Below are 12,373 nucleotides of genomic sequence, written 5' to 3'. Positions count from 1 at the left end.
ATGTGTGGAGTATGGGGTGTGTGTTTGTGTTTCTGATGTGGGATGAAGTGCACGTTTAGGGTGTATGTGTGGAGTATGGGGTGTGTGTTTGTGTTTCTGATGTGGGATGAGGTGCACGTTTAGGGTGTATGTGTGGAGTATGGGGTGTGTGTTTGTGTTTCTGATGTGGGATGAGGTGCACGTTTAGGGTGCATGTGTGGAGTATGGGGTGTGTGTTTGTGTTTCTGATGTGGGATGAGGTGCACGTTTAGGGTGTATGTGTGGAGTATGGGGTGTGATTTTGTGTTTCTGATGTGGGATGAGGTGCACGTTTAGGGTGCATGTGTGGAGTATGGGGTGTGTGTTTGTGTTTCTGATGTGGGATGAGGTGCACGTTTAGGGTAAACATCCGGGGTTTTGGTTTAGGATAAGGTGTCCGGTTCAGGTATAGTATGCAGATTTATGATGATGCTCATTCGGGCCACGAACACAAACACGTGCACGAGCATTGGCGCGCGCGCGTACCACACAAAGACGCGCGAGGCCGCGATTGATGCTGATCACCAACTTACCACGCGCGAAGAAACTGAAGAAACCCGTTTTCAAAATGTTATCGCCACATCACACTGTACAGAATAGACGCCTCGGTGAACGCTCTCATGCTAGCATACAATGCTAATAACCACAAACATCGCGATGCGCGTGTGATTAACGGCAGATAACGGTAAATAACAGCCACTCACCTGGGTCAGTATCACCTGCCGGTGAATCATCACCTTCACGTTCATATAACGTTAGCCATCATCTGCTCCATATTACCCCTCACGACAGGCGGCCTTTCCTCACATTTGGCCCGTTTGCTAAGCTACCGCAGGAGATGCTACATCCTCTTTCATGGGTACCAGGAGCCTGTAACCAATGGAAACGCTCCGTCGGATTGATTTCTGTTTTTTTTTCTTCAGTTACGAGCCGTTTACGCCATCCACCCCACCAGCGCACGTACGCGCGAGCGGACCATAATGTCTGGACAGTGATTGGCTGTTGAACGGACATCGCTACGGCGAACAGACGTGAATGGATGTTGATCTGGACGTGAGCAGAGTTGTGATTGGCTGTGATTGGATGGGATTGGCCGTGATTGGGTGTGATTAGCTTTGATTTGTTGCGATTGGATTTAATGGACTTTTTAAAACGGAAAAACACATACGTAATTACATGTTTATAGTAAATATGTATTTGTTGTAATTTATATCTTAAGAAATTGATTGTGTTTTACGCAAGGTGAAGAATTACACGTGAATAATAATCTATATATTATGATATTTCCATAATTCTTCACGATCATCCTACGACACAAACCATTCACGACATACATTAAATTACATTATTCTTTAGGTGTTCTACGATGTCTTAATATGCTTTACTTTTATTTATATGTTATATATAGGCCCTTAAGCAGCTTCTCGTGTTGATGGATGATGACAGAATCTCTTAAAGCTACAGTAGGCTACATTGCTACAGATAAACATGAACGCAAAGTGAAATGTAAAGTAGGCCTACACTACGCTGGTAAAGCTGAATAATGCATCTGGAGGGAAACAGGTGATAAAGAAATTATTAAAGTCAAGAAATGATAGGAAGGATTATAAACAGGTGCAGTGTGTATCTGTGTGTTGACTCCTCAAAGGTTTTCTGTTTGAAGGGCTTTCCACTGACGTGTGTAAAGTTTCCTGCGATGGAAAGGTAGATCTTTTTTCTCTAAATATCAATTGCAATGTTTGCAATCTTTTGCATACTCAGACGTGAAAATTTAAAGAGATTCAACCCCAAAATAAAAAGTATTTTATTCAGTCTCGTTCAAATCCTTCTTTTCTTTGTGGAACACAAAATAATATATTTATCCAAAAAAATGCTTTGCATAATTTGCACAAAATATCTTCTTTCGTGTTCTGTTGAAGAAAAGCACGCAGGTTTGAAATGACATGATGGTGAATAAATTATGAACAAATTTTAATTTTACGTGAATCTCACTGCAAACCAATTGGTCAACTTGTCATCAAGGATCCTCTCCTCATGCAACATATTCAATCAAACATGAATAAAAAATCATATTTGTATAAGAAAATACCCCTGCAAATGAACTTGAGTCATTTAATTGTCGCCCATTAAACGTGATCCATAAGTTTATGCTTTAAATTAAGATCTGATCACATCAGTTTGATCAACAGGATACAGTTACCTATTTACATGGCAGGAAGTTTGCTCATCTGAAGCTTTTGAAAGGTGAGAAAATATGTTCCACTAACAGGTCACCAAAATAACTGAAAAGATATCAGGAAGTTCCTGTTATACTCTTCTTTTTTTATTCATCGTAGGCCAACAATGAATCTGCAACATAGAACAGTGCATTTAACATATACAACTCAAAGAAATACATTTGGGACAAGGTAATATATCTAGCACAAAACATACAGAATTCAATGCTCTCTATCCTATATATTCCAAAAATAATGTTGCATCATAAGAAATGTAAAAAAAGCATTTTCATTATAACTTTAAAATGTTTACAATGGCTGAGGAATATTTGCGGAGGAATATTTACATGTACATTACACATACATTCTTACATCAATCGCAGACACACTTAAAAGAGCAAAGAATAATGATTAAAATCCAACAGACATTTATTCCTATAGATAATGTAGCTAATATGGGAGATTTACAATATAACCATGTATACTATAATACAATGTTTGTAACTTTTTCTGCTTTTTATAATGATATTTTTTCCTTATATTTTATATTGTCTTTTTAATAATGTGTTTTCTGTAAAGCTGCTTTGCAATAAAATTGACATAAACATATTGACGTATTAATGCGATTAGCTTAAATTGATAATCAAGCACAAAGCATTCTCAGCATAATGTAAATAGTAGGTTGGAAGAGCAATTTCATAAAATATCAATTTCTTTCTTTCTTTATACCCTAAAGATACATTTTCTACAACAAAGAACCTGCTGTGAAACAGAAAGGGGTCTTTGGATGTTTAAGGTTATTCATGGAATCATTCAGCCTAAAGTGGTTCTGCTATGGCATTGTGAATGCCCTTTAATGAATTCTGCATGGAGAACATTACAGGTTGGTTCCTTTTGTGCATATCTCCAAAAAGGTAGCAGTTGCTTTTTACATGCTCTAAATAAAACATTTCAGAACGTACCAGTCGAACAAGAACCAGCCACACGTGCCGAACATTCAGTGTTTGGGGTTCTGAATGATGTGGTTCTGCTGCTTTGCGTCGACATTGCGGCCATCTTCACACAAGGCACATGCTTGGCCAGAAGTTTCAAGAAATGATTTTGAAATTTCTTTCCCAAAAAGGTGTAGAAGACAGGGCTGATGCAGCAGTACATGTATGCAAGGTTACGCGTTATGTACAGGGCATAGTCGAGACTATCCGTACACTTCGATTTGTCTCCAAAGGACATGTCGATGGCTTGCAGCAGGATGACCACGTTGTACGGCGTCCAGCAGATAAAGAAGAAGGAAACGATGACGAGTATGAGTTTGACCGCCCGGTATTTCTCCGCCATGCGAGTGGACATGATCCTGATGCATATGCGAAAGTAGCAGTATAGGACCATGATGAGAGGAACGGTGAAGAAAAGTAGAAACTGCTGATAATGCCCGATCAGCTGCCACTTTTGGATGATGCTTTGGGCGTGACCGGTCACTTCACACAGCATCCCACCCGAACTCTGCTGCACGTTGAAAAAAACCATATCTTTCACGCTGGCCAATATACTAATGAACCAGATGACAGTGGAGGAGGTTAAAGCGTACACCTTCCTCCTGCTCTGGGCTGCGGCGATGGCATGGACCACCGCCAGGTAGCGGTCAAAGGTCATGAGTGTGAGGAAGAGGATGGAGCTGTTGAAGCCGATGGAGTAAAAACTGCCCACCAGCTTGCACATGGCTTTGCCGAAGATCCATTCGGAATGGTGGTACACTGCCCAGAAGGGAAGAGTGGAGGCGAAGATCAGGTCTGAGATTACCAGGTTAAGAAGGAATACGTTGGTGACGGTGCTGAGCTTCTCGTATTTGTAGATGATGCACAGCACCAGTCCATTCCCAACCAAACTCAGCACGAAGTTTATGCAGTATAACGTCGGGAGAAACGTGCTGCCGAAGTTATTCACCTCAGTTTTGTCGCACAAAAGGACTTCACCGCTTGTGATATACGATACTACATCGGGCTGGCCTGAGTAATTATCAAAATAGTCTGAAAAATAATCCATATCCTCCGGGGTTGCCATGGTATGATTCTATGGTCTGTTGAAATAAAAGCAAAGATGAATAAATCACATGTCTGGCACATTGGTCTGTCTTTTGTTGAAACTAGTAACTTCGTATTAGCACCTATTCTTTTATTGCTCCTGTATGACATATCACTTATTGCTGTATAAAAGCATCTGCTAAATGACTAAATGTAAATGACATGTGGCTTTTAATTTGAAAAGAAAGCACCTGGTCTGTTTGGAACATGAAATGTTACTCACCGATGTCCCTGAAGAACGTGCGTGAAGCTCTGACTGAACGAGCGCAACCACGATGTGGCTTATTATGAGAAACTCTGCATACGTAATGAACAAGGAACCCTAGAGGACTTACATCTTCCTGCCAGTGCTGTGAAACCATTGACACCTACACATCATTGTTCAACATGCATGTAAGGCCACAGGATCACATTATTAAAATCAATTAATAATGCCAGAGATCGTTCATTTGAGAAGTTTCTTTATTTGAGAATTAATACTGCTTTATATTAAAGTACAAATCAAATGTCAGCTGCACTTAAACAATGAATTCATACATGAACTAAATCAGATTATAAGTTTCCTGGTAAAAAATAAGAACTTTGCACCAATAAAATGACACAAAACAGAACAATCTAAAAAACAAAACAAAAATAAAAACAAATAAATAAATAGAAGCGGTAAACAGATTCTAAAGCCAAAACTCTATTATTGCAAATTCTACTTAACATCTTCTAAAGCACCACCAATTAAAAGTGTACCTAAATAAAAAAATACTTAAAAACAAATTAATAATAGCCCTTAAGCAGAAGTAAAGGTTCTGGTGTCAAAGTATAGACATTACTTCACATCCTGTACAGAGGTAGCTTGGCTAGGGCAGTGCAGTGGATACAGTATTTAAATTCCTCTTTTTTCAGTTGACCAAATTATGAACAATTAAAAATAAAATTTATGAGAAGTGGGACCATTCTGAAAAACTCAAACACAAATTATGCTCATGCCACTTCAGAGGGGAAATAAATTTGCCTAAAAGTCTATTCCTCACACAAATGTGATTCTAGGAGACTGTTGGACCAGCCTTTGATAAGCCCCGACTTAAACCTGGAGGTGAAGTTTACACTACAGACTTTTACTAGTACTTGCACTTTGTTGTGTTTCGTTATAGGCTTCGATTTTGACTAGGGATTTGATCGATTGACCAATATTTACCCAAATACAGCCTCTAAATTTGTAAACAAACAAGTGCATTTCGATATTATCACAAAACGTCCTTTGTCTCACTGAAAATGTAAATAAATAAAAATTTAAGGTGTATTTGTTTGGAGGATCTATACATGCTATAATATACATAGCTATGTCTTCAGAGGTGTGTAAAGACCTTACATAATGAAGTGTTGTTTATATTACCTTAGAATGAGCCATTTCTATTACATACACCGCGGGCCCCCTTTTATGGAATTCACCATGTTGTTTCTACAGAAGCCCTAAATGGAAAAACTGCTCTAGAGAGCACGTTTTATAAATACGTTATCTACTTCGACAAAGAAGCGAAAACGTCACAAAATCGTAATTCTCTCTCAGCCGCTGTAGAGTTTTCGAAAGGGAGGGGGTTGGGTAAAGTGAGCTGTTTGTTGCAACTTGCAACCTCACCGCTAGATGCTGCTAAAAATCTCACAATGGTCCTTTAAATACGATACGTACATGACATACTGTACAATGACTAGTATATTTTTATAAAAGATGTTTTATGGTGAAATGCATAAATGCGTGTAAGTGATCCAGTATTAGTTCCAGTTTCAAATAGGCCAAGTCGTAGTTTACGCGTGGATGATGCAACCGCCTCCCTAAAGACTTGAAATATAGCATGAACCGCTTTTATGGGGGTCAGAAATCCGTCAGAAACAAGATTCGCTCATCACACAGTATAAAACACGCTTCATCACATATTTAAAGTCAAGCCCAGTTCTTTAGAGGTGTAGAGTTCTTGAGGTAAATGCTGAGATCCCATCGCCCTGATGCTAAAAGTTAGGTCCTTTCCTGAAAGGATCGTCCCGGAGACCATACGACTGATAACAAGAAGAGGGGTCACAAACACCCATAGATCCTGGAGACCCACGTTTGCCTGGAATGCCTGGAGTGCCAGGTTTGCCCGTGGGACCAGGAGGCCCAGGATATCCCTCACCATCATCCCCACGTGGGCCCTGCAAACCTGTGGATCAAGAACGAACTTTAGAAGGTATCCCAAGGACTACTATCATCCAAAATACATTTACATTTATGCATTTGGTATGTGTGCATCCTAAGTGAATCATAGAGGATTTTCTTTTTAACAAATCTTACTTTTGTGATTTCAGATTTCTGTCTGATAAAAACATCTTTGATTGTTTCTAACCTGCTGGGCCAGGTGTACCTGGCAACCCAACGTCACCCTGTCCTTTGGCACCCTTCAATCCCATCGGGCCGATATCACCTGTAAGAACAACATCTTAGTATCAGTTTTCCACTGAGAACCTTAAATAATAAAACAATCAAATATATATATTTTTTAAATAAAGTATAATAATGGTGATGCGTTGTATTACATATAGCTTGATCTGTCAGTATTGCCCTGACCTAGATTACATTTAAACATCATTAACCATCACTACTGTTGCTAAATCATTTCAGAGTAAAATCAAATTTTGATGCAAGACTACTTTTTGTAGAACAATGTGCAATACTGAATCATGGACAATTTAACTAGTATTAAACGGGTGGTGCAATGGTGTGTAATTTATTCTAACTTCTTTACAATGTTAAACAAGGTCAACTTGTTGAAAAAAGAGTTGGACATATTACGTAGTATTTCTTTGCCATATACACTCCCCAAGTGTTCGCTGCATTTTGGTGATGAATGTTATATAAACGGTGGATATAACGCTGGATTTGGAGATCGTTTGAAACTGATAGATGGAGTGCCGGTCCCAGAGCTAAAAGATGCTGGACACGAACCACACACTTCCTCTAGATAGTCAATTTAAATCGTCTTCTCAGCGCGTTTAGCCTGGGCCCGCAAGGAGCCCCGGCGAGGCCGATCCGAGGACCATGCTAAACCATCCGATCGGTAGTAGCGACAGGCAGTGTGTACAAGGGGCAGCGACTTAATCGACGCGGGCTCGTAACCTACTAGGAATTCCTTGTTCGTCGGAAACAGTTGCAATCCCCGATCACGGTTCAGCGGGTTACCGTTTTTTTATAAATGTGATCAAACTAAAGACTCTGCGGATATTTGAAGGGTATGATACTATTCTATAAAGTACTCAAGATTAACATGAGATATACAGAAACTGTCTGAGATACAGCCACTTTAATGAAGTAAACCGGATGCAATATTACAGTAAACTAACGTAGAGCAAAAATATCAAACTTTGAAAACGACTCAGTGCCTCACCTTTTACCCCCTCTGGTCCTCTTCTCCCTGGCTGACCCGGGTAACCTGGAGACCCTGTCGTGCCAGGATGTCCTGGGAGTCCGGGTGGGCCCTTTAGGCCTGGAGGACCTGAATCACCTGGTGGCCCTTGTTTGGTTTCACAGTGTTGGCAACTTTGTTGTCCCATCACCTGCAGGAGCTGAGGAAGCTGATCTGTTAAAAGTTTATTTAAGGAGATGTTATATATAAAACGAGACTGCAGAATTTACATGCAGGATCTGCAGGATTTCAAACCTTTATGACTTATGAGAAGATATTTTGAGAAACGTCTCAGTGGTTTTGTGTTCATACAATGGAAGTCATTGGAGACCAATGTTCTTTGGTAACCACCATTCTTTAAGATTTACATTTATGAATTTGGCAGACGCTTTTATCCAAAGCGACTTACACTGCATTATACATTTGGTTCTAAATATGTGCCCTGGAATCGAACCTACAACCTTTACGTAGTTAGCACTGAGCTACAGTAAAGCTGTAGCTCTACAGGAAAGCTGTAGTTCTACAGAAAATCTGTAGCTCTACAGGAAAGCTGTAGCTCAGATGATTTCCTTTGTGCTCTCCCTGTTGAAAGCATATGCTGGTTAGGTAGATTTCAAAGCATGGTAGCTAGATTGTGCTGGTTTAAGCTGGTCATCCAACAAGCTAACCTGCTAAAGAAAAAACTCATACAGCTGGAATGACATCGGGGTGAATATATAATGAAAGAATTTTCATTTTTGGGTGAACTATCCCTTTAAGTAACACCCGGTTTCCCCGGTCATCATTTTGCAGCTACTTTAAAGTGTGCAAGTTAGTTTGATTGTACATACTGTCCTTTTGCATTATTGTCCTAAATAATTTTCACATTTTGTTTCAGTCTTTCAACATTTCCAACCAAAGCATCTTGCACGGGTTAACAGACAGAGAAATGCAGAATTGATGAAAAATGCAAACTCACCAAGCAACCACATCAGTTCCATTTTATTGTAAATATGTGATGGTTAAGATTATGTAATTTCTGTTATAGTATAGACAGCATTAACAAAGCCTTGAGGTGGTGCCTTAGCTGCCATATTTTGCAATAACAATACTTAACAATAACAATAACAAGAGAACTGAAAGTTGCTCCCACTTAACCAGATACATCCAGCTGCATTAACTGACCATAAGACACACGATACCAGTAAATTTGTTTAAAACGTAATTTTGTTTTATGAAAACCTGCAAAATAAGATATTGATAAAGACTTTAAAGAACATACTTTGCAGCACAGAAGCGCAGATCTTCATAAGTTGCTCCTCTGAAGGTGCCTTTCCCTGAAACAAAGCATCAAATATTCGCATTTACATGTTGTACTGTATAAAACTGATGGCCGGGGTACAGCATCATACTCACAGGTTTCCCGGGGTAACCTGGGATCCCTGGTTGCCCTGATAACCCATCTAAACCAGGAAAGCCCCTGGATCCAGGCGGCCCTGACGGACCCACGTCACCCTTGATCCCGCCAGCCCCTTTACTCCCAGGATCCCCTGATACACCCGGCTGAAACGTACAGAGTCTTCATTATTCAAAAGATATGAAACATTACATTATCATGAAATATGTGTTTTCCTACAGTTTTAGTGTCACCAGAATTGACAAAAATATCCAAGATATTTTAACTTTGAGAAATGTGAAGAAATTGTCATCACGGTCCATTTATATTTAAACTTGTTAACTAGTTAAATGCAGTCATGGGTTTGATGTCATAGTTTCTCATTTAAAATAAGGGAAGCGTTTTAAAGGAATCTACAAATAAAATGCCCTCAAAAAGTTAAAAATGTGACTTAGTAAAAAGCTGACACTGGTTGCGATGGAGATGCAAACCAAAGAGACGTTGCTTACGATAGTATCTCAATGAGATGTGTTTGTAGATTTCTGTAGCTGAGGAAATGAAAGATCTTTAAATTATGACACAACTGGAATCGGACTTGACAACAGATTTTTTTTTGGAGTATATACCTCTCCTTTGGTTCCTTTGGCGCCTGCTTCGCCCTGTTGAGAATAATGCAGATTTATTAAAACACACAACAGAGTCACTCTATCTGTCAAACTCTATCTACATGCTTTGTGTGTGTGAGCAGATGTTTGCATTGAGGAAACTGTGTGCGTTTGTTTTTCCTGTGAGAAAAAATATGCGGCGTGTGTTCTTTACAGTTAATAAAATGTTTAGGTGCGCTTTGTAAAAAATTGCAGTTTGGCTTCTGAGCATTCACGAAGCTCAACTAGAAATGCATGGGGCTTGCAACAACAAGGTCTTGGATTTAAATCTCGGGGAATGCAGAACTGTATTTATTGGGTGAACTATAGATCTTTTCGATAAAATCGTCTACCAAATATTCTTATCCTGATAGTTCACCCAAAAATAAAAGTTAGTTTATCATTTACATATCCGTATGTCATTTCAAACCTTTATGACTTTCTTTGTTCTGCAGAACACGAAAGAAGATCTTTTGAAGAACACCAGAAGCAAACAACATTAGTCCCCGTTGACTTCAACATATGGAAACAAAACCACTGAGACATTTCTCAAATCAACTTTTCTTGTGTTTTGCAGAAGACGGAGTCAAATATGCTTTTTAATTGACATGAGAGTGAATAAATATGACTGAATTTTTATTTTGGGTGAACACTGTTTGCCTCAAATGAAAACAGCTTGACGTAACAAACAGCACTGATAAACCATTGATGGTTACATACATGTTTTCCAGAAACCCCAGGTTCTCCCTGGTCTCCATTCTCACCCTGAAAAAAAAACATTGACATTTTGTTATCATAATGTTTCTCTAACATTGCTTTAACAGACTGTATTTAGTTCAATGATAACGTCATGATGTGTTTTGGAAGCTGGTCGTTAGTTACGGGACGATGTGGATGCTTAGCAGCAAGATAAGCTTGGTCCACCAGCTCATATAGAGATTACCGTGATAACTATGAGAGGCCATTCAAGACATATTTCAAACTTTACTCGCGTGCACACCACCAAACTCTCTTGCACACTCCACCAAACTCTCTTGCACGCTCCACCAAACTCTTGCACACACCACCAAACTCTCTTGCACACTCCACCAAACGCTCTTGCACACTCCACCAAACTCTCTTGCACACTCCACCAAACTCTCTTGCACACCCCACCAAACTCTCTTGCACACTCCACCAAACTCTCTTGCACACTCCACCAAACTCTCTTGCACACTTCACCAAACTCTCTTGCACACTCCACCAAACTCTCTGGCACACTCCACCAAACTCTCTCGCGCACACCATCAAACTCTTTTTAGCGCAAACCATCACACTCTCTCGAGCATGGTCAGCACACTATCAAACTCTCTCGTGCTTACTTTTACTTTGACACCCTTGCATGGTTTGGACGATATCCTGTGTAATGCACCTCCATTGTACTCGGTCTATCGCCAAGGTTTGAATATGTTCTTGCTATTCTCTGTCAAATTTCTTTTTCTACTCAATCCAAAGGGTACCATGATAATGGATTCGGCAGCCTTGTGAAAGTATCTTTTGGTTGTCATACGAACGCCTCCTCTGGGGCGCTTCCAAAGAGGGCCAGGAGTGGCAATAAAAGTTTGCAATATTTTGCATACGTAACACATGCCCGATCCATTTACATTTATTCATTTGGCAGACGCTTTTATCCAAAGCAACTTACAAGTTGTTTTATACAGTGGCACATTACTGCAGAGCAATCAGGGGTAAGGTGCCTTGCTCAAGGGCCCTTCAGTCATGACCTGCTGACACTGAGATTAGAACCGGCAACCTTCTGATCACAAGACCAGCGCTCTAACCACTCTCAACGCTCTAACCTGCTCCACTCATCACCCTCAGGTCACCCCGCTGCACACGTCTGATCACTTCTTCGTCACCCTTGACCTCGACCTCACTGCTCCGGATATCGCAGACGTCTCACCGATGGTCATCTTCCGGCGCAACCTGCGGTCTCTCCCTCCCTCTTGTTTTTCCTCTGCTGTCCTCTCTGCACTCCCCCCCTCTGATGAGCTCTCTCTTTTGAATACAGACAATGCCACAGCCACTCTGTGTTCCACGCTTTCATCCTGCTTGGACAACCTATGCCCTCTTGCATCTGGACCAGCCTGTCCATCCCCGTCGGCTCCCTGGTTATCGGATGTACTGCGTGAGCATCGCGCCAGCCTCCGGTCAGCTGAGAGAAAATGGCGCAAGTCAAAAGACCCTGCAGACCTCTCTCTCTACCAATCTCTTCTCTCTTCTTTCTCTGTAGATGTCACCTCTGCAAAAACAGATTACTACCACTCTAGGATCTGCAACTCTCCGGACTCTCGAACGCTCTTCAAAACCTTCTCTGCTCTCCTCTGTCCGCCTGCTCCCGCACCTTCATCGGAGTTAACAGCTGCTGATTTTGCATCGTTCTTCGTAAAGAAAACTACTGCCATCAGCAGCCAGTTCTCTACGCCACCATCTGTCGAACCCGCCCACATCCCTGACACGTGTGTGCTCCCTGCCTTTTCTCCTCTGTCTGAAGCTGATGTCTCAAAGATCATTGGCTCCAACCACCCTACCACCTGCCCACTGGATCCCATCCCCACCCATCTCCTCCAGGCCA

At 40.8% G+C, this 12,373-nt stretch overlaps 3 protein-coding genes across 3 annotated transcripts in view; all 3 read right to left on the bottom strand.

The window, feature by feature from the left end:
• Window positions 1-767, bottom strand: part of hecw1b (HECT, C2 and WW domain containing E3 ubiquitin protein ligase 1b) — a gene marked incomplete at its 5' end in the record, with an annotated part of 28,242 nt that extends 27,475 nt beyond the window's left edge. The window contains one exon of the mRNA XM_079453425.1: window positions 723-767. Coding sequence (XP_079309551.1) covers window positions 723-767 — 45 coding nt within the window. The remainder of the gene's footprint in view (window positions 1-722) is intronic.
• A 1,554-nt stretch (window positions 768-2,321) lies between these two features.
• On the bottom strand, window positions 2,322-4,594 carry ccr12a (chemokine (C-C motif) receptor 12a). Its single transcript, XM_079453735.1, has 2 exons — window positions 4,536-4,594; window positions 2,322-4,308 (listed from the first exon to the last, which is right to left on the bottom strand). The coding sequence occupies exon 2, from the start codon at window positions 4,290-4,292 to the stop codon at window positions 3,186-3,188; it is 1,107 nt and encodes a 368-aa protein (XP_079309861.1). The 5' UTR covers window positions 4,293-4,308; window positions 4,536-4,594; the 3' UTR covers window positions 2,322-3,185.
• A 175-nt stretch (window positions 4,595-4,769) lies between these two features.
• LOC306891348 (uncharacterized protein) overlaps window positions 4,770-12,373 on the bottom strand; it is a 36,381-nt gene continuing 28,777 nt past the window's right edge. Inside the window, exons 23-29 of the mRNA XM_079451528.1 lie at window positions 10,480-10,524; window positions 9,742-9,774; window positions 9,136-9,282; window positions 9,002-9,056; window positions 7,723-7,914; window positions 6,685-6,762; window positions 4,770-6,501 (exon numbers count right to left, since the gene is read on the bottom strand). Of these exons, the coding sequence (XP_079307654.1) occupies window positions 6,311-6,501; window positions 6,685-6,762; window positions 7,723-7,914; window positions 9,002-9,056; window positions 9,136-9,282; window positions 9,742-9,774; window positions 10,480-10,524 (741 nt within the window). The 3' untranslated portion in view covers window positions 4,770-6,310. The remainder of the gene's footprint in view (window positions 6,502-6,684; window positions 6,763-7,722; window positions 7,915-9,001; window positions 9,057-9,135; window positions 9,283-9,741; window positions 9,775-10,479; window positions 10,525-12,373) is intronic.

This window comes from Barbatula barbatula (assembly GCF_947034865.1).
Source record: "Barbatula barbatula genome assembly, chromosome: 3".
Lineage (NCBI taxonomy): Eukaryota > Metazoa > Chordata > Actinopteri > Cypriniformes > Nemacheilidae > Barbatula > Barbatula barbatula.
Note: the sequence above shows the minus strand (reverse complement) of the source record. Positions and strands in the feature narration are given on the sequence as shown.

Bases quoted from the DNA above. Each gene is read 5' to 3' on its own strand.
- ccr12a (XM_079453735.1), bottom strand. From the start codon at position 4,292: ATGGCAACCCCGGAGGATATGGATTATTTTTCAGACTATTTTGATAAT.